Source organism: Dipodomys spectabilis, unplaced genomic scaffold (assembly GCF_019054845.1).
Source record: "Dipodomys spectabilis isolate Male_0828 unplaced genomic scaffold, ASM1905484v1 ptg000234l, whole genome shotgun sequence".
Lineage (NCBI taxonomy): Eukaryota > Metazoa > Chordata > Mammalia > Rodentia > Heteromyidae > Dipodomys > Dipodomys spectabilis.
Window position 1 is genome coordinate 7156749 of NW_024870911.1, and position 26359 is coordinate 7183107.

The 26359-nt window shown below is 38.7% G+C and overlaps 1 protein-coding gene across 3 annotated transcripts in view; it reads right to left on the reverse strand.

Annotated features, from left to right (window-relative positions):
- The window catches only part of Lgr5 (leucine rich repeat containing G protein-coupled receptor 5), a 121471-nt gene that overhangs the window by 15429 nt on the left and 79683 nt on the right, over window positions 1-26359 (reverse strand). For all 3 annotated transcript variants that reach the window (XM_042698804.1, XM_042698805.1, XM_042698803.1), the window contains 5 exons: window positions 12873-13088; window positions 9487-9558; window positions 5738-5806; window positions 3828-3899; window positions 161-232 (listed from right to left, as the gene is read on the reverse strand). In XM_042698804.1, the coding sequence (XP_042554738.1) occupies window positions 161-232; window positions 3828-3899; window positions 5738-5806; window positions 9487-9558; window positions 12873-13088 (501 nt within the window). The remainder of the gene's footprint in view (window positions 1-160; window positions 233-3827; window positions 3900-5737; window positions 5807-9486; window positions 9559-12872; window positions 13089-26359) is intronic.

Below are 26359 nucleotides of genomic sequence, written 5' to 3' on the forward strand. Positions count from 1 at the left end.
AGAAGGAGGAATTTGTAAGTATTATTGGGAGAAGATCCTCGAAAGGAGATAATTTTGATTGCCATTTTCAAAGCACTTGAACCTAAGGTATTCATTGATCTTCATAGCAATCCAGCAAGGTGGGTAAGGGAATGGATCTATGACAGGAATAGACACTTACAATGTTCTTAGTTCAGGTAAATGTTGAAAGGCAGATCTTCCAACAAATTGAATGGGGTTGTCATAGAAATGTCTGAAAAAAATCCAACCATCAATGTCTTAATATAAGTTTGAATGACAGTTGATCATCTGTTCAAAATGTCAATAAATACATTAAATGTATTTATATATAATAATGTATATATAATAGTGTATTCATATAACTTTGATGACACTACAGGATATGACATTCCTTACATTTGGTTCCAGACAAGTCTCAAAAGTGTTTAAACTCACATACTGAGACTTTTGGTAAGAGATCCATGCTATGTAAAATTTAAAATTTTTGACAGCAAGGTAGATATGACTGAAAGTTACTAACTAGAAACGCAAGTGAAAATTTTTCTCTGTCTCAATCATCTGTTGGATATTCACTGACTGATTGACCACTAATTTAAAATACTAGCAATTGTATTATTAAATAACGATGTAGAGGGAGGGGGGTAACAAGTTTGACAAGAAATGTACTCACTACCTAAATTATGTAACTGTAACCACTCTGTACATCACCTTGACAAAAAAAAGATGTAATATATATATATATATATATATACACACACACACACACACACACACACACACAGCACATACACACACATTTGGAGATCCTATGTGCTGGTCAAATATTACTATTATATTAACAAGATACTTCAAATTATTTGGGAGGAAATAAGTTACTCTGGAGTTTATTGACTTGGCTTTTTCTTGGATAATTTGCTGCTCTAAATTGCTGGAACTTAAAGAATATTTGGTTTCATAGATGTTTCAGTATAGCTGAAGTGCATTCGAACTGTTTGGAGTCCCACACATATTTCTCAACAGAGACTTCCTGTTAGTTCAAAGAAATACAATAAATATTTATTTGTGCATATTATACTTGAAGCATGAGGGTGGATGTTACAGGGATTTAAAGCTCCTTTATTAAATAAGCAGTCATTGAATATTTTCTTTGTGCCTGGATGCTGGTGGTGGAGGAGGATTGATACAACATTACTGCTTGAAGAAGGCTGCAATCAGTTGGGATAAAACAAAGAGCAGTATTTCACACACACACACACACACATATTCACACAAGTGCATGTGTGAACTGATCCTTGCAGCAACTGTGACCTATAGTGTACATAATAATTTCTTCAGGGGAGAAAACTGAGGCTTCTATACCTTGGAGAACTCCAATGTTCTAAATTGTTACCCTGTGATAATAAAACTTCATAAACTTAGAAGGGTTGTGTAGGAATTGAAAAGGTTAATGCATGTGCATCATGTGGCATAGTACCTGGGACGAACCAACACACCCCTTTGCTTTTATGTCCTCCTACTCTCTGTCTTCTTTTCCCATGAGGCTATCTAAACACGAAAGAGCTAGAGCTGGAATATAGGCTAACTGATTTTAAATTGGAGTTTTTCTTATTATATCATGATCCTTTAGTGATATCACACATTCATATTATATAATTGTGCTCACATGCATGCACACATTGATGCACACTGGACAAGTGTGACTGCACATGTTTGCATGCACAGGGAGAAAGTGTCACTCCGGCACTGAGGAGCTCCAGGGCTCTCTGGAGGTATTTCTCACATGCATTAGGGGGAGAGTATGCAACAAAAAAATAGGCACTTTGAAATGGCATTTGAGATCGGTCCTGGAAGAGAGAATTCCAATCAGTTTAGTGAAGGGATAGAATCCCAGGAACAAAGGAGAGAAAGAGCTTCATTCTGTGATCACAGTGCTTAGTCTCATTTATGGTCTCACTGGGGGAATTATGGAGGTGTGGTTGGGAGAGTTGGCTGTGGAGGGCTGTGAATGTCAGGGTCAGGAGTTTTATTTCATGTCAAGAGTCAATCCCCAATGTCTGTTTAACAGTAAAGGAGTGACAAGATCAATGCTGTGACCTTGCATTTAGGGGAGAGAAGAAGGAGGCAGCTTCATATGCATTGGTAAAAATCAAGAAATGAGAGCTGCCTAGTGAAGAGGCTGGTAGGGGAGATAAAAAGAGTGCTGCTCAGTAAGCTGAGATCTAAGGATTGTGCTTGAGGATGGATGGGGAGGAAGCTAAGGGACAGTGAGCACCAAAGCTCTGAGTTCAAGGCTCCAGTACACACACACACACACACACACACACACACACACACACACACACACACACACACACACACACACAAAGGGGTAGAAGAGGGGATTCGGGATTGGTTGGGTAGGCCACAGGGCTTGGAAGGTATCCTCAGAAATGAGAGAATCAGAAGGGAATGTGGTGGTGAGAGATGAACGGGATGCAAAGGCTCTGAGAAAAGAGCTTCAAGGAGAAAGTGGCTAACATGGTCAAATTCTGGCTCGAAACTCAAAACACCTTCAAGGGCCTGTTAATGCTCCACGGGCTACATTAGCATATCAAAAGAGTGATTAAAAACTAACCTCAGGGCTACAAGGAAAGTGACATCAAGGCCAGGCAATTTGCCAACCTTTTTAATATGTAAATATTCTCTAATGAGGACTAATGTTTATTGGCTAGTACACTCCCAAACCTTTCGTTTGCCAAAATATTTCCAGAACATTTCAGAGATGATTAACTCTTGTGTTAGCTTTGTCTAGTGTTTCAATTCTTGGGGCTAATTGGGACTCCTGATCATTTGTGACAAATGCTACATGGTTCCAAAAAGTTCAGTGTCAAATAGACACAAGAAGGACATTTGTCAAGAAATGATCCTTCACTAGTGACCCCAAGCAAATACTATGCCCTATACTTGACTTGGTCAGGTATCTTTTACTACTAGTCAGTCGAATATCTATGCATCTTTACAATCTTATATATGTGTAAAACATAAATCTCTTCATGCCAAATGTGAAATCAAATTAGTTTCACTTTTTCTTCATAACGTTATTTTTATTATTTTATGGCATATAAATCTTCATGTTTGAGCTTGACAATAAATGGACAGAGACACACACAAAACATTTTTCCCCCATCCTACGTGCTTCCATCAATTTAGGCCACAATCAATTGCTTGCAAAGACCCCCTCCTGTGTATAACAGTTTCTAGTCCTAGAACTCGGGGTTGAAGCCCTGAATGACTATACAGACTAACACTGGTGTTTTAAAAATCAATTTCATGTCTTAGAAAATAGAGAAGTACAAAATGTCATGTCAAAACCAGCTTTACAATGTCGGTGTGGGGGGGGGGGGAGGGGGGTATGATTGGGTGGGGGGGAGAGGGGAGGCTGGGAAGGGAGGTGAAGGGTAAACAAAGGAGGAGGCTGCAATGCTTGGTAAGAAATGTATGCATTATCCTGCCCATGTCATTGTAACCCCTCTGTACAGTATGTTCTCAAATAAAATAAAATAAAATTAAAAAAAAAAAAAGAAAATAGAGATAACCAAAGCATTTATAAGATTAACAAGGCATCAGAAGATACCAAGAATAATGCAGCAGATATCACAAAGCCTTAAAAAAAAAAAAAACTTAATTGAAATCTGGCAAACATGTCCATGTCCATGTCTCTGTAGAGATGGCTACAACACCTGAGACAAAACTCAGGCAAATGCAGAACATTCATTGCATCATATTTAAAAGCACAACATATGGCTATATTTCAGGAAGAACAAACCCAAAAGCATGGTGTCACTTACATTGTTATAAGAGAAGGGTTGCCTGCAAATGCTTTCTCAGGTATCGACCTGATATTGTTACTATGAAATCCTCTAGAAAACGAGAGAGAGGAAAAAACTTATTAAAGAATCACGTGTTGGGTAAAAGTGACTTACTAGCCCTCCCCACTCTCACAGGAGTAAGAATGAGCAACATTACTAAACAGAGTACAAGGTGGTTCTTTTCTGCTTCTTGACACTTGTCAAGGAGAAAAAGACATCACAGGGTGTCATATTGAAAGAGATGCCGCAGATCAGACTGGTGTTTATGCAAATTTATCATCGAATGTTATAAAATGAAAAATCCATCTGTTAATACACAGTAGAGCTCTGTTGTGTAAGAGTCTGAGGAGTGGGAACTATCTTTGGAGAGATTAGGATCACTTCTCCTGACCTGGTTTGAAGCCAGAAAAAGAGCAAATTGACTTAAGCTGCAGTGAAGTAAAGATTTCAATAATCTCCTGAGAGGACAATATTTCCTGACTCCTGGACTCAGAAAGTCTGTAATAATAAATTGACACTCATCTCTCTGATTGAATGATAGAAGGGCAGAATCAAGGGCATTACGGGGGCCTGTAGCTGTGTGTGAGGTAAGTGGTAGTCTTAAGGCTGCCTGACCTGGGCAGGATATGCTGAAGACAGCCCAGCAAAGCCACTGTGGGTTTCTTGAGGCATAACTCCTGAAGGCTTTTTGTTATAAACAAGCTCTCCTGTCTATTTTCTTTGACTATGTGTCTTATTTCTTACTGCCAGGGCAATAAGGCTTGAAGTTTGTTTTCTTCTTGAAATGTTAGAATTTCCTTAGATTATTCATCTATTTAAGTACAAAGAAAAGCTAGCTGGGTGCTGGTGGCTCAAACCTGTAATCCTGGCTATTCAGGAGGCTGAGATCTAATCATGGTTCAAAGCCAGCCCAGGCAAAATATCCATAAGACTGTTATCTCTAATTAACTTTGAGCACTGTAGCTCAAAGTAGCAGAGCACTAGCCTTGAGTATAAAAGCTCAAGGACAGTGCCCAGGCCTTTAGTTCAAGCCCCATGATTGACAAAAAAAAAAAAAAAAAGCTAACTAAAACTTATTTTCTAAAAGACAACATATGTAATTGTAATCTAGAGGCTGAAAGCTAGCTTTTCCTTAGGAAAATAGTGTTGTTTAAAAAAATAAGATTAATTCAGCATTTATAGAACAATATATAAATATATATGCATAAAATTCACATAGAAATATACATAGGAATATATATATATGTATATAGACAGAGAGAGTATATTTTATTCATCTAGTTCTACACTTACGCAACCTAGAAACATTTGGATCCCTAGAAATGCTCAGCAAATAAATGAAAGCTTTTGTAGTTCTACTACATATTTATAAAATATATAAATGTTATAGGAATATGTGTTGCTTAAGCAAAGAGAAAAGAGTACTGCTTAGAGACATATGAAATATATATTGCTTACATGTAGATTTGGGAACCCTTTAACAAATAAAGGATCTGAAATTTGCTGGTGATAGCAATCAATTGAAACATTTCAATATACTTAACCATTATTAATGTTATTTTTTTTGGGGGGGGTCCGGTCATGGGGCCTGAACTCTGGGCCTGGGTGCTGTCCCTCAGCTCTTCAGCTCAAGGCTAGTGCTCTATCACTTGAGCCACAGCGCCACTTCCGGCTTTTTTCTTTTTGCTTATGTGGTGCTGAGGAATTGAACCCAGGGCCTCATGCTTGCAAGGCGAGCGCTCTACCACTAAGCCACCTTCCCAGCCCCTATTAATGTCATTTTTAAACATATTTTTCAGGACAATTATAATTATGGACAATAGTCATGCATATTTTAAAAGAGATGTACAAAGACTGTTTCTTTCATTGAAACTATCCTAAATACTCACAGTTCTTTAAGATTGGAAAGTGTCCTGATGGCAGTGGGGAATTCATCAAGATTATTATAATTCAAATCTCTGAAAATAAGGAAACAGTTATGTTCAGTGTTTCATTTAATAACTCATTTAAAAACAAAGCTCTGGTGGCTCACACCTATAATCATAGTTACTTAGGAGGCTGAGATCTGGGGATTGTGGTTTGAAGCCAGCCTGGGCAAAGAAAGTCTGTGAGACTCATCTCTAATTAACTACCAGAAAACCAGTAGTGGCACTGTGATTTAAAGTGGTAGAGTGCTAGCCATGAGTGACAAAGCTCAGGGACAATGACCAGGCTCTGTGTTCAAGCCTAAGCACCCACAGAAAACAAAAAACAAACAAACAAAAACCCCCTCCAAACCCTCAAATATACTTTATTTACAAGGGAGTCAAAGTTCTATTCTAATGGATGCACATCAGTGTTGACGTTTTCCATTCCTCCTCTTTCTGGAGAGGTTTTCTTGGCTTGCTGACTACTAATGTCCCTGAAACACCTGCCTTCAAATGGTCATTATGCTGATGAAGAGAAATTTCACCAAGGCTCAGGGCAATGGAGCGTTGAAATAAGGGAAGGACCTGCAGCAGTAATAACTTCCGGGAAGAAGTGAAGCTTGCTTAGTGGGGTGTTGACAGCTTGCTGATGGAGCTCTTCATCTGAACCAGGCTCACTAAATTACTCGTTTGTATTTGCACTCCTGGGGCTTTGCTTCACATCCCCTTTCCAGTTCCTTTCTTCCTTCCCTTCTTGGAATCAGGACATCTTGTGGTGCTGCTTTGTTCCTGACTTACGGACAGCCTGTAACTCTCCCTAGCCTGAAGTCCAGGATGAGTCCTGTTTGCTGTAGAGGTTTATGGCTCTCAACAAGGACATCTAGTTTAGGATTTCCTCAGGGTCACAAATAATAATTTCTATCTGAAGTCTGATGTTTTGGTCTATGAGGCAAATCTCTATACTATCCCTTATACCCAAAGATGGAAGGACCAGACAACCTCAAATCATTAATCTATCTGTTATGACACAAATGGTTTTTCAATTCCATTACTCACAAGTGTTTTATAGGCCTACTCTACCTTATAATCTGAATCTTTGTATGAAAAAGCAATTGCCTCCTGGTTTCTGGGAATAGCAGATTTCCCAAATGACAGAGAAAAACCTTTTGGTAAGGCAATCAACTGTGGTTAGGAGAAGAAATGCTATTTAATTTTAAGAGTAAGATAATTCGATGGAGCTAAACATGAATCAAGATTTCTACTTGTCTGGCACAAACTATCCTTAAGCTATACTGCAGGCAGGAAACTCGTGTCTTTTGCGGACATAAATTTTCTTCCTGTTTGTAAATCTCTCCAGATGCTCTGTTTTGATTAAACAGGGATTGAACCCTTATAAATTTCTTGGATTTCTGTGCAGGAAAGGAAGAGGTTGGAAATAGCCAATTTACTGATCCTTTATAGCCCTGGGCAAGGCAGGGGGGAGACAATAAGACTCCTGAATTTTCCCTGAAATGTTTGGTTTTGTGATATTTATGGGTAAGGCTGGGTGATCACTTGGATTTGGGGCAAAAAGAAACCTATGAAAATGCTCCTCACATATATCTTTGGAATGTAAGGTGAGGCACAGAAATGGAATGCAAAGGGTGAAAAAAATGCAGCAATGGTATTCACTGGACACTATGTTGAGAATGAACTAAGCAACTTGTGGGCAGGGACAGGAGGAGAAAAACTGTGAAAGAGCAGGGGAAGGTGTGACCTTGTCCAGAAAGAAATGTACTCTTTACCTGACATGCAACTGTAACCCCTCTGCACACCACCTTCACAATAACAATAAAAAATTAATAAAAAGAAACTAGAAAATAAACTCAATTGAAACTTAAAAAAATAAAAATGAGAATGTCCATCAAAGCTCATTTCGTGGCTTTTTTCTTATTGTCCTTTTGGAGTAAAAGGACTACAAAGTGATCCCTAGCCTGAACTTGCACAGGTAAGAGAGAAGTTCTGATTTTTTTCCTAGCAGCTGTGGGGACTGCTTGCTTTTGCCATACAGTTGACATCAAGGTCCTAACCAGATAAGTTCATCTTTTACATCTATGAGTAAACAACGATTTATGGAATCCTGGAAGGAAATGTTCCTGTTTCCTGGAAGGAAAGTCATTAATGCTAGTAGGTTACAAGATGACAAAAGATAAAGATGGACACCTAGAAAGTCAGGAGATCCAGACCTGTTTATATGCTAAATTGACTAAGCTCTGTATGCAATTGAGCAATGAGTCCCAAGGTCAAGGACAAGGTGTCTTTGGTCATCTCCTGCAGTTCTAGTCATAGCCAACATTGTACACTCAGTGTCCTTACAGTTGATTGTATTTCAATACTAAACATATGGGAATGGGGACAAGGTATCACTACAATCACCTTCTCTTCCAGCATACTCATGATCCTGCCACCCTACCTTCATTATACTGCTCCCACTCTGTGGTACAATGTAGAGTAAGATCCTCCACTGAGAAAAGGCTGGGGCCCTGGTGTGGCAGTGAGAATCTCTACTGTGGCTCTGGGAAAGAATCTAGGCTATGATCAACTGGCCAGATTCATTGCTATATTGTGGGTACCAATGAAAAACAAATTTATCTTCTTTTCTTCCCTTTTCCTTCCTTTTCCTTTTTCTCCTTCCTTTCCTTTTTTTTTTTTTTTTTTTTTTTGATATGGGGATTTCGCTATGTTGCTGGTCTGAAAACTGTGGGTGTGATTCTCCTGCCTCAGTATCCTGAGAATCTTGGACTATAAACCTGTACTATTGGGCTGGGAATGTGGCTTAGTGATAGAATGCTTGCCTAGCATGCATAAAGTCCCGTGTTCAATTCCTCAGTACCACATAAACATAAAAAGCCAGAAGTGGCACTGTGGCTCAAGTTGTAGAGTGCTAGCCCTCAGCAAAAGAACCTCAAGGACAGTGTCCAGCCCTGAGTTCAAGCCCCAGGATTGGCAAAACAAAATACCACAAAACCCCTGTACTATTATCTTTTGCAGAATATTAAACTTTTGACCTAGTCTTTAGAAAGAGTGTATGGATAAACATAAAATCAGACTAGAGAAGGGAGCAAACCCTAATTATGCCAGTGAACAAAAATGCAATGTTTGTAAGATAACCTCACTAGAGCCCAAGTAATGCGTGCTCCCATCAGATGCTTAGAAAAGTGATTCAAACAAAAAAAAAGATCAAACATCAGTGCATGTATACATCAGTGCATAGATACATGTAATAAATGGTAGCTGTGATTGGCTTTTAGTCTTTTCAATTGCTTTAACCTGAAATGCCCCTATTTCCTTATGAAATACCTGTTCATCTCAGACTGAAGACTCAGGCATTGGACTAGTCTGCACTGTCATCCAACAGGGAGGACCAAACTCATGAATATTGAGCCTGACTGATAATATAGAGTGATCTTTGACAGAGAACACATGATCACTGCTTAGTAGAGAGCTTCTCATGTAACTTATAATTATTCTAATTTATTATTCTCATGAGATGAAATAAAATCTCAGTTTTTCTCTTTAGTTTGGTGGCTGTGTGTGTGTCTGTGTGTGTGTATACGATAAAACCACTGTAAATATATGCCTAAGGCAATTAACCCAAGCAAACAGCAAGTTTGGCTTTAAGGTTATTTTGATTCCTTCAGAATATTCATGAAAACACTAAAAAAAGGGAAACAAATAAAAGGTCAACTCACAAAGTCTCTAGGCTGTGGAGTCCATCAAAGCATTTCTTTCCCAGGGAGTGGATTCTATTGTTATGGAGATGGCTGTTGGAGAATGGTACAGACAGTCAGGAAGGCTAACTGCACACAGAACAGTTAGGAACAACATGTTGATTGCTTGCTGAAATCCAGAAACAATTACACAAAAGAACCCACTAATTATAAGAAAGTCTCTATGCCTCATTTCCTCATATTATAGGCTGATTTGAATCCATAGACTGTAAAAGATAATCTCAGTTTTACTGTTCAGGCTTGATATATCAGGGAGTATACAGAATAATATGAGCTACATGATTGACATAAGTGAATTCAGCATTTCTAGCTTATTTTTCAATATGGTTTGATCAGCATGGTTTTGTGAAACTGGCATTGATAGGTGGCAGAGAAAGGAAAGGTCATAGATGTATTTGACCTGGTTTCTCTTGAAGTTGAACACTTATAATGGCTATATCTCAGGTTGTGCCACCAGACAATGGGAAACTATTTTAGTAACATAGAATAGTGATTAGGTTGGTTTTTCGAGGTTTTTTTTTTTTTTTGGCTGCTCGATTAGTTATCATGTACCTCTCAAATTGTTGCAATGGGTTCACCTGTATCCCTATTTAAACAATTTGTTTTTTCACTTCCCCTCCACAAATTATACCAACATCAAATACAGTGAAAACAGGGGTTATACCGTGGGGGAGGGACATACAAAGCAACAAAGAAATCATCTTATAAATATGTTAGAAACAATAGCAAGAAAGAAAAACCATTTGAGTCCTTATTTTGGGGTTCATTTCACCTAACATCAACTTATCTGAACTTTTCTGTTTGTCTCAGACATATACTAGTTATTGAAAATAAGGGAAAGCATGTAACCTATGTTTCTTTGGGCCTGGCTTACTTCACTTCACTTAATATAATTTTTTCAAGTCTTTCCATTTCCTAACAAATGGGGTAATGTCATTCTTTCTGATGGGGACATAGAATTCCATTGTGTAGACTTTATGTCAAAAAACTAACTTTACAACTTTGGTGCTGGGTGGGGGGGGGTAGGAGGTTGAGGAGGAAGTGGGGGAGATGGGAAGGGATGGGGAAACAAAGGAGGAGGCTACAATGCTTGGTAAGAAATGTTCTCATTACCTTGCTCCTGTAATTGTAACCCCTCTGTACAGTATTTTCACAATAAAAAAAAAGAAAAGAAAAAACACCCAGTTCAGGAAACTATCCATTCATGCGCGAAAAAAGTCAATAAAAAAAAAGATTAGTTATCTTGACACAATATTAATGTGTACAACCATCCTGCCATCAGTTGGTAAGTTAGGAAGGCCAGAGCCCATGACAGCAGCTGTGTCTATGACTATAAATGGAACCCAACCCAAAGAGATTTTGAAAAATGGGTTTAAGGGAGACAGGGTGTAAAAAAGCAAAAAAGCTGAATTTCTGTAAATTCCTTTCTTCTAATGGAGGAACAAATATTAAGGGCCACAACCAGTTTCTGGTCAGTCAGTTGCATCATCTATCTATGTGAAATTCAGTACCGATATTTGCTAATTTCTCCCCCAATTTTTTTCCAGACTAAGATCTTTGTTTTATTTATTTTTCTTTTATTATTATTTTTTATTGTGAAAATACAGAGGGGTTACAATTACATGGGCAAGATAATGAGTACATTTCTTATCAAGCATTGTAGCCAATCCTCCTCGCCCCCCCCCCCAAAGTTGTAAAGTTCGTTTTCGACATAACGACTTGTACATCTCGTTGTTGCAATGGGTCCACCTGTATCCCTATTTAAACGACTTGTTTTTCCCCTTCCCCTCCACAAATTATACTGGCATCAAATACAGTGAAAGCAGGAGTTATACTGTGGGGAAAAGATCTTTGTTTTAATATATGCATTTTGATTTTAGGTGAGTATGTATCAGGTGAGGAAGGGGACAGAAGGGGACCAGAAACATGCTCTCAGAGAAGTACATACCACAGTGGAAGTAGCAGACATATAGTAAAGTGAAGGCAGCAAGTGGGCCTGTAAGCAAACATGGAGCAAAGGCAGTGGTAGCTCAGAGGAAGCTTTGTTAAAGACTCTATAACTGTCATGAGTTAGCCCATAGATGCCCATGTTGCGTTAGAAGGTGCAAGTGCCTGTAAAAAGTAGGACTAGGAAGTTGTAAGAAGCTAGGCCCTTGCCTGTGAAGGGGATATTATGATCCTAGACCTTTCTCCTCTCTCTCTCACTTTGTTTTGCCCTACAATGCACTTCCTACCAGTATGTTCTGTCTTGACATAGGTCCAAAAGCAATGGGACCAATGATCATAGATGGAAACCTCTGACACTAGGAGCCAAAATCAACTATTCTTCTTTGAAGTTGTTTATTTCAAATATTTTATCGCAGCAATGGAAAGCTATCTCACACATGTAGGAAACTAATCTCAAAGCCTTACAAGAAGCAGTGGTTTTCTTCTATCAACATCCATCAGCTGTTTTTTTCTTTTTTTATACCCAAGGGTACAGGACTTTGTTTTTAAAGGAGCATGATTATTTTCAAGCTATTACTTAGTTGAGAATTGTTTTGATTTACCAAAATAATGAAATCTAGGCCTCACAGGGGAAAAAGCTATACTTATGTATAGTTCTTCAAGGGTTGTTTCTCCATTCTCTTTCTTAGCTTAAGAAGTATTATTCTTGGGGGGAGGGAAAGCAGGAGAAAAATGAAGGAAGGGGTAGCAAGTTTGACAAGAAATGTACTTATTACTGTATTTATGTAACTGCAACCCCTCTGTACATCACCTTGACAATAAAAAAGAAGTACTATTCTTTAAAAATATATCACCAGAAAAACTAAAAAAGTACATGTACTAATATATAAATATATGTATTAATAAAAAAGTAAGTAATTATTAAGGCTTGGCTATCATTAGAGAGGGCCTAGGCTTGATCCTCAGAATCACATACATAAGAAAGGAAGAAGTATTGATTAGGATTATTAATATATAATTATCTAATAAAGGCACCTTTCAATTTGACCTGAACTATTAATTATAAAGATAAAAAACTATGAACTCTGGTTGCCGTGCTAAGCCTATAGTGTGGTGATTTCTTGTACAATATACAAAGGGCTTCACTAAGGCAGAAGTCATATTATCTTTGTATGCCCAGTGGTGCCTGGCACTTATCAGGTACTTGACAAATGTTGCTTAAGCCATTTACACAATTGGAACATTTATGTTTTTCTGGGAAGGTGCTAGAGCAGGGAGTTCCTCCCTTAAAACGTCTCCATTCAGGCTTTGAAGAGTCAGCATGTTAGGGCCAAGGTCTCAGAGTGAATTTAAAAACTTAAAAACTGTTATAGGAGAGAACAAAAATCAATAAAACTTACAGAACTACCAAGCTGGAGAGGTTTCCAAAGGCATAGTCTGGTATGTGGTATATTTTGTTCAGGGCCAAGGTCATGGCTTGCAATGCTGATAAACTTCTGAGAGCCTGGACAGGGATTTCTGTTAACGCATTGTCATCCAGCCACAGGTGCCTCAGGGAATGTAGGCCTCGGAAGCAGCTGGGGGGCACATAGCTGATGTGGTTGGCATCCAGACGCCTGTGGAAGCAAATGAGCAAGTAATGGATGAGACCAAAGACCAAGCAGAAGATGAACTTAGTAAACAAACAAACAAAAACCCACTCATATGCCTATTAACATGAGGGAGACAGAGCCAGGAGCTCCTGGCTCAGACCTTATAGGTAGACTAACTACTCAAGAGGCTGAGATCTGAAGATCCAGGTTCAAAGGCAGCAAGAGCAGACAAATCCAAAGACTCTTCTCTCCAACTAATAGCAAAAAGTCATTAGTGGAGGCCTAGATCAGGTGGCAGAGTGCTAGGTTAGGTGAAAAAGCCCAGCAAAAGTGCAAAGCCTGGTGTTCAAGCCTCATTATCTCCTTGCTCCCCGCCACATCCTCAAAGGAGTGAAGTAGAACATGAGGCAGTTTCCTCTTCTGATGGGCTCTCCTTCTCTCTCATTGGTAGAACCATTGCTTTGTGGATCCCACTGGCTATGCAATACTATGGTGCTATGATCCTTTTCCAGGCTTGTGGGTAACATGATTTTATGCAGGCAAGGGGCTTCTCTACGGTGTATACTTCCAAGTGATGCCCCTTTAGCTCTCCTTTCTGACACCAACAGAGAACCAGTCTTCTATCTCCCTTGTCTTGTATCCCAAACCCAATAAATGTTTGAGACACATTAGATAGATTGTTTGAGACACACTAAACATAGTAATCTAGTTTGTTCCTTAAGCTCTGAAAGGAACGGAGTCAATTTAAGAGGCTGGTATGTATGTCTTGGGGAAAGGAGAGCTGCTCCTACCCTGGCACCACATCTCAGCGCTCTCAATACAGCGCGAAAGAGTCTGAACACTGCGGGCTGTCTTGCTTATCTTTGGGTAAATTTGCCTTGGGCAGACATTTATTTTGCTGACAGTTTAAAGGAATAATAAAATTAATAGCTTTTTAGCGTTTCCTTTTTCAACATTCGCTATTTTATTTTATTTTTACTTCTTTTAGATGGTGACCCACATCTAAATATAGTTCTGGTTAATGAGTTGTTGCCATTTCTGAGCCAGCAGAGGGAGTAGAATACACTTATTTTGCTCAAATCCAACATAAATAATGGCTGTAATTAAAATGTCTTAAATTTTCTCAAGAAAGTAGCAAAATGACACAGTTTGGAATTTTCTGTGCAGAGCATGAATGAAAAGCTCACTATCACGCATGCCATCCACCACTCACCTGTACATACCACAGCCCCCATCCCTTTCTTTTTTTTTAAACAATCTATCTTTAAGACACATTTGTTTGCATTTGTGAAGCCAGGATTTTTTTTTTTAAAGGAGTTACATTTTAAGCAGTTCATGTATTAGGAAGGATTAGAAAATCACTAGAGGATTTTGAAAAATGTTTTCAGAAGCATTTAAGACTAAACAGATGCAGGAAGCACATCAGGATCACGAAATAATCTCCTGCAAACCAAATTTAGACAGTTTAGAAATAGAGAGCATGCTACCATGGTAGGAGCTAACCTCTCTGGAAAGCAATGTCCTCACTTGAGGTGATATATGTAACCCAGGCTCCCTCTGCTTCCTGTGTCTATCAACTGCTTGGGAACAAGTGACAGCCCTAGACCAAATTTTGGTACTAACTGAGACAAGGTCATCTGAAACAATTTTTAGAAATTGTGTAGCCCATACACACTTAAGTGTCTAACAGATCAATTTCATCATAAGACATAGACACAGCTTCCAACGTTGCAAGTTTCTGTCAACAAATTAACTAAAAATACTTAGGAAAACTCAATTCCATCTCTTCCAGTGACAGTGTCTGCCTATGTTTAAGTAGTTTATAATCCCAGCATGGGTGAGGAGGTGATTTATTTATTTATTTATAGAAATAAGTATTTCTATTATTATTTATTTCAGAAATAAAGCTCTATGTGAATTCACCTTCCTATACCTTACTGTAACTATAGCCAGAGTTCTAGCTGACATATTGTTTGACTACTAGTTATTGGTATGGAAACAATCTGTGAATAAGGAAGGTTCGTGGATTGGAAAGGTTCTTATATAGGGAGGAATCAATCTTGACTTCTTTGATATTTTATTTATTTTCATTTTATTTTATTTTTTGTTGGTCGTGAGGCTTGAACTCTGGGTTTGGGCACTGTCTCCACGCTGTTCAGCTCAATGTGAACACTCTACCACTTGAGCCACAGCACCACTTCCAGTTTTCTGGGCAGGTTTTGAACCGCAATCCTCAGATCTCAGCCTTCTGAGTAGCTAGGATTATAGGTTTGAGCCACCAGTGCCCAGCCTTCTTTGATATTTTAACTTGCTGTCAACAATATAGCCCTAGTATGAATTCTTATGTTAGCTCTTTGTTTAGGTATACTTGAAGAAACACTTTCTTTTCCTCTCTCAGAAGGAAACTATTATCTTACATAAATTTTCAATCTGAAATGAAATGAATGAGCCAGAGCAATTATTCAGAGTCCCACCACTTTAAATAGTCACACACACACACACACACACACACACACACACACACACACACACACACACACACACACACACACACACACACACACACACACTTCAGAAATCCCGAGTGCACACTACAGTTCTTTCCTGCAAATAGTTCCTGTATTTATGAAACTCCCAATAGATAAGAGAAAGTTACGTAGGGGTGATTAGGATCAAAATAATGTCATATGCATGCATGAAAGTGTCACGTGAAACCCACCATTTTCTACAATGAACATATACTAATAACAAGATACTGAAAAACAAGAAACTTCTAACAGGTGACACTTCTAAATGCAATGCTTTAGAGTAAATATCCACCTTATCTCAGTGGCTTCAACCTAATTCAGTGAATGGTGTATTTTTCAACCTCAAAGACATCTGTTTTAATCTTACCTCCAAGCTATATTATAATAGAATAGACAAAAATTGTACAATGTGGTGTTTTGCTGCATGTGCACTTATGAAATGAATAAATCAAGCTAATCAACCTGTCCATTGCCTGCAATGCTTACCTTTTTTGTGGTGAGAACACTTAGGATATAACTTGTTTGTAATTTTCAAGTCCACAATACATTATTATTAAGTATAATCACCATGATGTATGATAGCTCTCCAGACTTATGCATATTCTTTAAATGAGATTTTTGCACCTTTTAACTAACATCTATCTCCCCATTGTCTCTAACCAATCCTCAGCCTCAGGCTACCACTGTTCTACTTTCTTCTTCGATATCTGATTAAATCATAGCAGAATATCCCAAGGCTAAACTTGAATATGGAATTATCTAATCACTTATACTGGTGGTTCATTAAGCTGTGGACAAAGCAATTGGCAGGGCACAAGTTGTGTCTATTTAGTGAGTAAACAAAGGCCTCATATTGTGCCAATCTGGTCTTTTCAGACAACTGGACATTTTCTATTCATATGCTTGGAAAAATGCAATATTTAAGCAGCAAAGTATAAGTGAAACACTATACAGTACAAGAAAACACTCATATAAAATATGCCTCAGTTATATACTCATTAATGGGAAGAATAAAAATAACTTCATTATATGTATTTTTTGTGCCAGTACTGAGACTTGAACTCAGGGCATCTTGTCTTTGCTTGTTTTTGTTTTTGTTTTTCAAGGCAGGTACTCTATCACTTATGCCACTTGAGTGAGGAGCGTCTCACTAACTTTCCTGCCCAGGCAGGCTTAGACCTCAATCCTCAGATCTCAGGCTCCTGAGTAGATAAAATTACAGATGTGAACCACCAGGGTCTGGCTCATAGCTCCACTTTTTAAGTGCTTCATTGTTCTTTCTATTTTGTACAATGAATGTGTGTGCATACGCAGCTTAGTATCTGGGAATTAGTGCAGAGAATTGGAAATAAAAGTCCTTGGTTCAAATACCTTAGCAGCTGTTGGACCTGCTTAAGTTAATAGACCCCGCTTTAGCATGTGTAAAACGGAGATGACTTCTATCTTATAGCTGTTCTATCATGATAAGAAAGGATACAAATGATGCTTGTAAATATAAAACTTAATGATTTTAGTTATTATTATATGAAGCTGTTAACCATTTTTTTTGTCTTTTGAGTATTAAACCATTAAGGACAAAAAAGAAGTTAGACTCAAATTTTGCTCAGGGGCTGGGGGGATTTTGCTCAAAACAAGTGCTAGATTGTCAGTGAGTTTCAGTTCTGAGGAATGTAGGCTTGTTTTTCATTCCTCAGAACTGAAATAACTAGAAAGCATCCGCAACCATACTGGCTGCAATCAGTCCATAGTGTTGTTATTACATCTGTTATTACATGTGTGCATTGGGCTTTCTGCCTATTCTACTATGCAGGTATTTTATGACATGAGCCATACCATCAATCCTCTTTTGCTTTACTTATTTTTCTGATAAGGTCTCTCTCTTTTATGATTGGGCTGGCCTGAGAGCCTCCTATTTACACTTCTATCTAACTGGGATGACAAGTACACATCATCACACTCAGCTTTATTGGTTGAGATATCTCAGGGACCTTTTGGCCAGGCTCTCCTTGAACCATGATCCTTCCCATCTCTGCCTCTTGAGTAGCTGGGGTTACTGCACACAGCTTCTGCTACCTATTAATTCTTAGAGTTCACCAATATGTTCCCCCAACTGACATTGTGGACCACTTTTCACATCTATAAAGAAGAACCACAACATATCACAGAATTGCTATAGGAATTTAAGTGAGAAAATAAATGTACATTGAAAGTATTCATATAATAAAGTATCTTATAAACAATTGTTTTTATTATTTAAAGGGGACCTTTGGATTTAGAGAGAAGTATCATTTTCCTCTGTAAAAGTTTAATTTATTCTTCCCATAGTTCCTTAATCATCTGCAATTTCACATCTCTATCAGAGATTGATATTTTTGTTGTCATAGGCCTAGCAGAACTGTTGTTTCTTGATTCACCGAGCATCTCACAGTAGGATGTATAGTAGCTATGCTCATATATCTTCTGTGTTACTGAAGCAAAACAATAACCTATGCTCCAAAAGGCTAGAATGCCTGAGTCAAAATATATCATCTGGCCCGAGGGCAGAACTCATATTAAATTTGCACTCCTGCAGAATAGCTGAAAGGAACACATCTGGGGAAATGGCCTTGCCATTTTGGGTATGTGTTGAAGAGGCTCAGTTTCCCAGAGAGAAGACAGGGACTTGTGGAATTCTGCTCTGCCAAATGGATGTTGCTGCTTAAGCTGCTTGACAAGGGGACTGTCTGCCACAGCACTTTCATTTCTTTTCCTTATACCAGGAGCTGGTGTGACCATCTCTTTTACCCAGACAGGCTCCAAGCACTTGGAGTATCAAGGTAAGTGTTTGGAATTTGGATAACTTCACTCCAAAGGCTTCTGAGCTACCTGCCTATGAGATATGTCCCACCCTGTTCAAGAAAGCTCCAAGATTTCCCAACAAAGATTTCTCTGAGCTTCATATGTCAGTGTATATCTACCATCCCAGAACTAGTTAGGTAGAAAGATTATGAGTTTGAGGCCAGCCTGGACTATATAGTAAGACCTGGTCTGAAAAGGAAAACCCCAAAAAGTTAGTCAGGCACTGTGGTTCACTATTATCCTACCTACTCAGGACAGTGAGATATGAGGATTGTGCTTTGTAGCCAATCCTGGGCAGAAAAGTCTGTGAAACTCTTATCTTCAATTAACCAGCAAAAAAAGCCCAAAGTAGCTCTGTGGCTCAAGGGGTAGAGTGCCAGCCTTGACTTAAGGAACTGTGCTCAGGCCTTGAGTTCATGATGCTGTACCAGCATAAGAAAGAGAAGTTTCTCTCTGCAGTGTCATACTGGGATGTCATTCTGCCTCCTGCCTAGACACTCTCAGAATAGGTATACTATAGAAACTTTATTCTGGTAGCAGTGTGTAGGAGGCACTAGCGGGAAAGTAAGTGACTAAAGCAATTACTGCCATCAGGAGGAGGAAAAGAACTGCCTGGAAGAAGTGGGAGATGGAGAGGAAGGGCCTAATTTGAGGGAGGTTAATTAGTAGGCTTTGTAGAAGTTGGTGACTCCCACTGTGTAGCTGAGGGAGTCAAAGAAGTTATGGTGCTTGAGCTTTCTGGCCTAGGTATCAGACAAATGGAGACTATTCTAGAACAGGGATGAAGGTGACTCAGTCTTATGCAAAATTAAAAAAGGCATAACTGCATCAATGCAGTTCAGTAATGTTGGTGTGTTTTATGGCACAGATTGCTACAAGATAACAGATAAAAATGTAATCTCTTCTGTATGGGCAGTGGCAAAAAAGTTCACTTTCCTTCTCTGTAAGTTTTATCTTTACTGTTTTTATGTCTGAAAGATTAACTGAAAATGTCCTCTTTTAGACGAAACATTTTTTTCTGTTTTCAAAGAATAAATGACATTATTGTAGGGATCAGAGACTTTATGAGATCATTCTTGCTATCGTTCCAGAAAATGGTCCTTTATATATCTTGCATATAACACCTTGCTAATGTATCACATAAACTTATACCTTTGTTTGAGCATGTCTTTGATGAGCCATTAACTACAAGGAAGAAAGCGTTAGTCAAAAGATAAGCCATTGATCTTGGCTAATTCTACACTGAGATGCCTGTAATAATGTCAATTATTAACATAGATGACTGGGAGGGAAAAAAATCCAAAAGTGTGGAGAATGTTGCAGCTGCATTATATAGCTTATGGGGATTTGTGTATCAAACACAATTATAAGATCCAACATTTTCATGCCTGACACTCTTCTTTTATATTTTGGTGAATATTTTTCTTCCTAAGTTTTAGAGAAATGGCCAGATCATGCAGTTTTACAAATTTTTTTGGGGGGGGGTCCAGTTGTGGGGCCTGAACTCTGGGCCTGGGCGCTGTCCCTCAGCTCTTCAGCTCAAGGATAGCATTCTACCACTTGAGTCACAGAGCCACTTTCGGCTTTTTATTTTTTTCTGCTTATGTGGTGCTGAGGAATCGAACCCAGGGCCTCAATGCATGCAAGGCAAGCGCTCTACCACTGAGCCACCTTCCCAGCCCTGATTTGTGAAACCATTTGAAGAAATCATGATAGCTGGGAGATTACAGCAAATGGATTCATTTGTAAATGTTATGACATAAACGTATTTGCAATTATTATTTCACCTTTTTAATAAATTAAAAGCATCTAGTTCCCAATCTATGTATAACACATTCAACCAACTATATAAATTCTCTGAAGAAAACATCTATGACACTATTCAGCAAAACACACAAATTCTCTGTTAGGATAAAACTTCACTCTTTTGAATTTTTTTTTAGGACAGAATGTTCATATTCAAATTTCTGGCTTGTTTCTTACATAATAATGCCTATCCTTTTTCTTTTACTTCAAATACTTTTAAAGCTTCTTCTGTCTTTCAGTAAGGTACTCTGCTCTTTTTACTTTTTACCAGTCGTGGGGCCTGAACTCTGGGCCTGGACACTGTCCCTCAGCTCTTCAGCTCAAGGCTAGAACTTTACCACTTGAGCTACAGCATCACTTCTGGCTTTTTCTGCTTAGGTGGTGCTGAGAAATCGAACCCAGGGCCTCAGGCATGCAAGGCAAGAGCTCTACCACTAAGCCACCTTCTCAGCCCAACTCTGCTCTTAAAGAAAGAACTCTCAAGGTGATTCTTGACTCTGTACAGGTGTGTGTGATTGAAAGTTCTTCATGATAACCCAGTGCAGTGCCATCTCAGACCATCATTTTGTGGAAGGTAACACACACACACACACACACACACACACACACACACACACACACACACACACACACAGAGAACACAGCACAGCAGTATTTTTTTTCCTTCCTTCCTTCCTTCCTTCCTTCCTCTTTCTTTTTTAAAAATTAACTTTCAGTAGTTGTACAAAGGAATTGCCATTCAAGAAAGCAACTTATAAGTACAATGGGTCTATATCAGTGTCACACTTTCAACTTTCTCACCCATCCCTCTCAGCTCTTCACTGTTCTCAATTTTGTACGATATACATTGAATTTTTTTTACTGTTTTGCAAATTTATGGCACTAGAATCACTGTATCATTGAGCCAAATTAGCTACAAGAGCATTACAATAGTATCATCGGGGAGACTTTTACCTCTCTGAACTCTTGTAAATTGAATATTGATTTCAATGAGTGCTCCATAATAATATGCGAGGAATTTTTGTTGTGGAGGCTACGGTTTTTAAATATTTATGGTGTTACCACAATGTGAAGTTTCATCTCACATGAATCTCCCACAAATATGAAACATGTTATATATCTTCGGAAGATAGCTAAGCATATGAATTCATATTCATAAAGACCATTATTTCTTAGATGGGCAATTTCTGCTGATTTCTTTTTTTCCCTTGAACTTGCCGGTAAACCTAATGTGGCTTCCAGAAAAAAAAAAACTTTAGACCTAAGAAAAGATAACAATTCTTTTTTGACCTCTGCATTTGGGGTGAGATAATCCACAGATGTGTTGAAATGTAAGAATAGTGTGAGAATTTGGAGACTGACCAGCAGTCTTGACTATGAGATGGATGAAGAGTGTTCAAGGGAAACAAATCTGTATTTTCCTGGCATCATTAAGGATTGTGACACTCCAATGAAGACACACACATATATGAGAAATTAATTATTTTAAGTTATATTAAGTTGCTTAGTTTCCTGGAGGTCACAACTGTCTGACCGCTGTGCATTTTGTAACCAAAAGACAATCTACATCAAAAATAACAAAGGCAGTAATTTTGTTTTTGTCAGTCCTGGGGCTTGAACTCATGGCTTCTTTGTACTCAAGGTTAGCACTTGGCACTTGAGCCACATCGCCACTGCCAGCTTTTTCTGAGTAGTTTTTTGGAGGTAGGAGTCTCATAAACTTTCCTGCCTAGGCTGGCTTCAAACCGCAATCCTCAAACCTCAGCCTCCTGAGTTGCTAGGATTACAGGTGTAAGCCACCAGAGCCAGGCAGAAGCAGGAATTCTTGTGTTTCATTTTTTCTTGATAGACAGCAAAGATACTATCTTTTTTTTTTTTTTTTTTGGGTCCGGTTGTGGGGCCTGAACTCTGGGCCTGAGCGCTGTCCCTCAGCTCTTCACCTCAAGGCTAGCACTCTACCACTTGAGCCACAGCTCTACTTCCGGCTGTTTTCTTTCTGCTTATGTGGTGCTGAGGAATCGAACCCAGGGCCTCAGGCATGCAAGGCAAGCGCTCTACCACTGAGCCACCTTCCCAGCCCAAAGATCCTATCTTTATTAGTGATATCATAGATCTCTAGGCACCAACATGGTTTGAAACCTAGGGATCAATTTTGAATCTTCTGTTGCTTTCCAGCCAATTATTCACCAAGTTCTCTCCATTTATCTTCATTTTTGAGACCATCCATTTTGACTATCTGACTAAGTCTCTTATCTCTTCACACCTGCGTTGCTGTAACACCCTCTGAACTGGTTCTTTTGCCTTTGATCTCTTATCTTGTCAATTAATTCTGTAGGCTGCTGCCAGATTAATCTCCCTAATATTTCACGCTATGTCCTTTCTCTGCTAGGCATCAATAGTTCTTTCCACATTACTGCTCCTTTCAAACCTAAGTTTCCCATTCTGATATGGAAGACTTTCTATTCACTTTATCTGGCCAAACTTTTCTTTCTTCAGCCCAGTCAACTCTCTTTTCTAGCTCATTCTGGGCTTTCTGTTCAGAAGCATTCCTTTTTCTAAATCTCATCTACCTTTCAAGATGTCATACCAGGCTCTTCTCCGAATCATCCTTTGAAGGGGCATTTCTTAGCTGAGACAAGAGGAAAACTAATTCCAGTCGATAAATCAACTCCCAAATCTTTGAAGAAACCACTAGGTTCAACTCTCCACCCAGGAAAGATGTGGGAAAAGCCAGGCTCTACAGATTAGAGTTTGGAGACAGGGAAATGAATGAGTGTGGATTATAGGTCAAATGGGAAGATGAGATGATCAGAATGGCTGTCTAGAGCACAACATTGGGTTTGAGTGTTCAGTTCAGTTTAACAAGTACTGCTTGGGGCTGACTTTATCCTAGGAACTATACCTAGTGCTGGAAAGCCAGCAGTAAACCAGGCTGCTCCCAGACCTAAATCTTATGGAGAACATTAACAAAAACAGTGTAACCGGACAAATATATAATTATGATGAGGTGTTTGGTGGAGAGCAATGCATGGAAGGAGATCTAATGTAGGAGTTATTTATTTAGTTTTTTTTAAAAAATCTTTTATTTACTTTTTCCAAACAGATATTACTATGTTGCCTAGGTTGGCACAGAATTCTCAATCCTCCTGCCTCCACTTCCAGAATGCTGGGATTATAGGCTTGTGCCACCACATCCAACCGTATTTTTTTTTTTAAGTGCAGATATGGATTTCAAACTATGTGTTATCTCCATGTAACTGTTCCGGCTCAAACACAACATTCAAGACTAAACTTATTATCTGCTCTTCCCCATCACTCTTCCAGCTTTTCCTTCCTTCCTTCCTTCCTTCCTTCCTCCCTCTCTCCCTCCCTCCCTCCGTTCCTTCCTCCCTTCCTTCCTTTCTTTCTTCCTTCCTTCCTTTCTTCCTTCCTCCCTTCCTTCCTTCCTTTCTTCCTTCCTTCCTTCCTTCCTTTCTTCCTTCCTTCCTTCCTTCTTTCCTTCCTCCCTTCTCTCCCTTTCCTCCCTCCCTCCCCCCCTTTCTTCTTTTTCTTTCTTTTTGCTCCTGTTGTTTCTCAGTTAGGGTTTTGTAATTTTACCCAGATCAGCCTCAGATGATGATAATGTTCCTACCTTTGCCTCATGATTTGTTGAGATTACAGTTGTGCACTACCACACCTGTCCTTTTTTTATTGTTGTTTTTGTTTTTGGTCATGGGTTTGAACTCAGGGCCTAGGCATTATCCCTGAGCTTTTTCACTCAAGGCTAGCACTCTATCACTTTGAGCCATAGAACCACTTCTGGTTTTCTGGTTATGAACAGACTTTTCTGCCCGAGTTGGCTCAGAACCTCGACCTTCAGATCTCAGCGTATTGTGTAGCTAGGATTGTAAATGGCTGCACAGTTGCCTGGGGCCTTGCTCATTTTTGAGACAAGTCTCACTGACCTTTTTCCCAGGCTGACTTAGAACTGTGGTCCTTCTATCTGCACCTTCTGAGTTGCTGGGTCCCTCTAATGCTCAAATGGAGAGGTAATGGCCAAAACTTTTCTTCCTGGTGAGGATTCACTGATTTGTGCTGATTTGTATCTGGTCCTATGAAATAATCTGCAATAATAAGCTCCATGCCTTCTAGAGCGCTTCACTCCAATCTCTATCCCAATGTGTTATACCTAATATATATTGGCACACTTTAGAAAGAAAACAAATGAATACCACAATGTATTTTTTTTATTATATATGTATGCTTGTGACCTCTCTCCCCGGAGACTATTTTAATATGTGGAATAATGTTACTAATACGTTACCTATTTCTTGTGTTTTAAAACCTTTGGATCCTTTAATCTCACCATTGCTGTGATCTCATCTTTTCTTTTTTTTGTCTGCTTCTTCGTCTTTGTGTTTTGCTACTTCCTTCCCCTTCTGAATCCAGGGCCTGAAACCCAATAAGCTTCTGCATATTAATAGGAGAAACTGGCTGCTGGTCCTAAACTTGCCTTATTCCTGCTGAGACTGGGCCCCGCCTCTTCCTCTTCACCTCTTAATCTTGCTTACTCTCTACTTTCCTTGATGACGGTGAACAGAAACCCATTATGAAGAGACTGGATGAAATGATTTATATGATTTCACAGGGTCCATGGGTGGAATTTGTAACCTTGTAAATAATATTACAAGGATATATGGGCAGGTCCTGCATTAGATAGGAATTATATATTCAACTGGCATTTTAAATAGAATCCTATATCCTGAAGATGAATATCAGCTAATTGAAGAATAGAGAAATAATGATGTTTTATTCATTTTCCATTTTCTACTTACCAATCTTTGTGACTATACATATTAGCTTCACTAATGCAGCTCTGGGATGAAATAATAACTGCTAAGTCATACTTGTACTAAATAATACTTTGATTAGTTGGCTAAACATGGATATGCAATTCTCTTTGATTAGTTGGCTAAACATGGATATGCAATTCTCTTTGTTTATCTGGAATTCTATATATGACAGTGAGATGCTTGAAATCCATTAATGACCATTGCAAATGAGGCAGTGATTTTTTTCATATCTCAGTTTCTTAACCATTAATACAGAGGTAAGAGGGCGTGAGACAGTTAAGTTTTGAGTTTGCATCAAATCACTGCAATCTGACTCTAGTCCTTAAATGTCTACCATGCCAAATGTTTCTTGGTGAAATACAACTCACTGTGAATTCTGATTACATTTCTATTCCTTTCCAAAAAAACAGAAAGGAAATTGGGTTATATTTAATTACATTACAAAAATCCACTCGGTGTCTGGGCAGTCATTGACATGTCAGAAGCCAAATGCAAATATTGTACAGGGCCAGGCTCTGGCACAGGGTCCTGTGTCCTTCCTTTTTAGCTGAGCAATTTGTAAGCATCCGGACACAGTTAAAAGAACACAAGTGTATCTATGTGTTTTCATTATGTACAAGGCTTTTTTTTTGTTTATGTGGGGCAAATGGAAAACTAGATCCCTTGCAACTTGAGTAAAGTTTGTCTCTTTTTCACAGCAATGTTACTAATCGCAATATATCAAGTTTCTTAGCTTCATTCAATGAAGCCAAATCTACATGGGTGGGGCAGAGAGTTCAAATGACCTATTTCAATAGACTTTTTTAAAATTTGTAAGCCAGTTGGTCAGTGCCACAGAATACTGAAAATATCCATTTCTGAAGTGTTTTTGCATATGAATCATGTAAGGTTTGATTAAAATGAAGACTCTTAATTGAGTAAGAACATGTTGGAACTTGAGTTGAAGTCCAAAGTTTGGCATAGCTCAGGTGGTCTGTGGACCACATCTGAATCACCTGGTAGTCTACCATATGGTCTCTTAACTTTATCAATCCGAGATTGTCAGTAGAATTAAGAGGCAGATGTGTACTGTTTCTATTAAACACAAGGCCTGACATTTATAGCTCAAGAGCAATATTAGCTCCTGCTAGGCTGCAAAGTGTGGATTTTGTTGTTATTTCAAGTTTAAAAAGAATTGTCAAACAGTTTGCAGACCATCAGAGGGAACCGGGTAGGGTGCTTGATTTCCTAATCTACACTTTAAGAAACATTTAATGATACAGGAATACTAGTTTGAAAATAGCCTGAGATT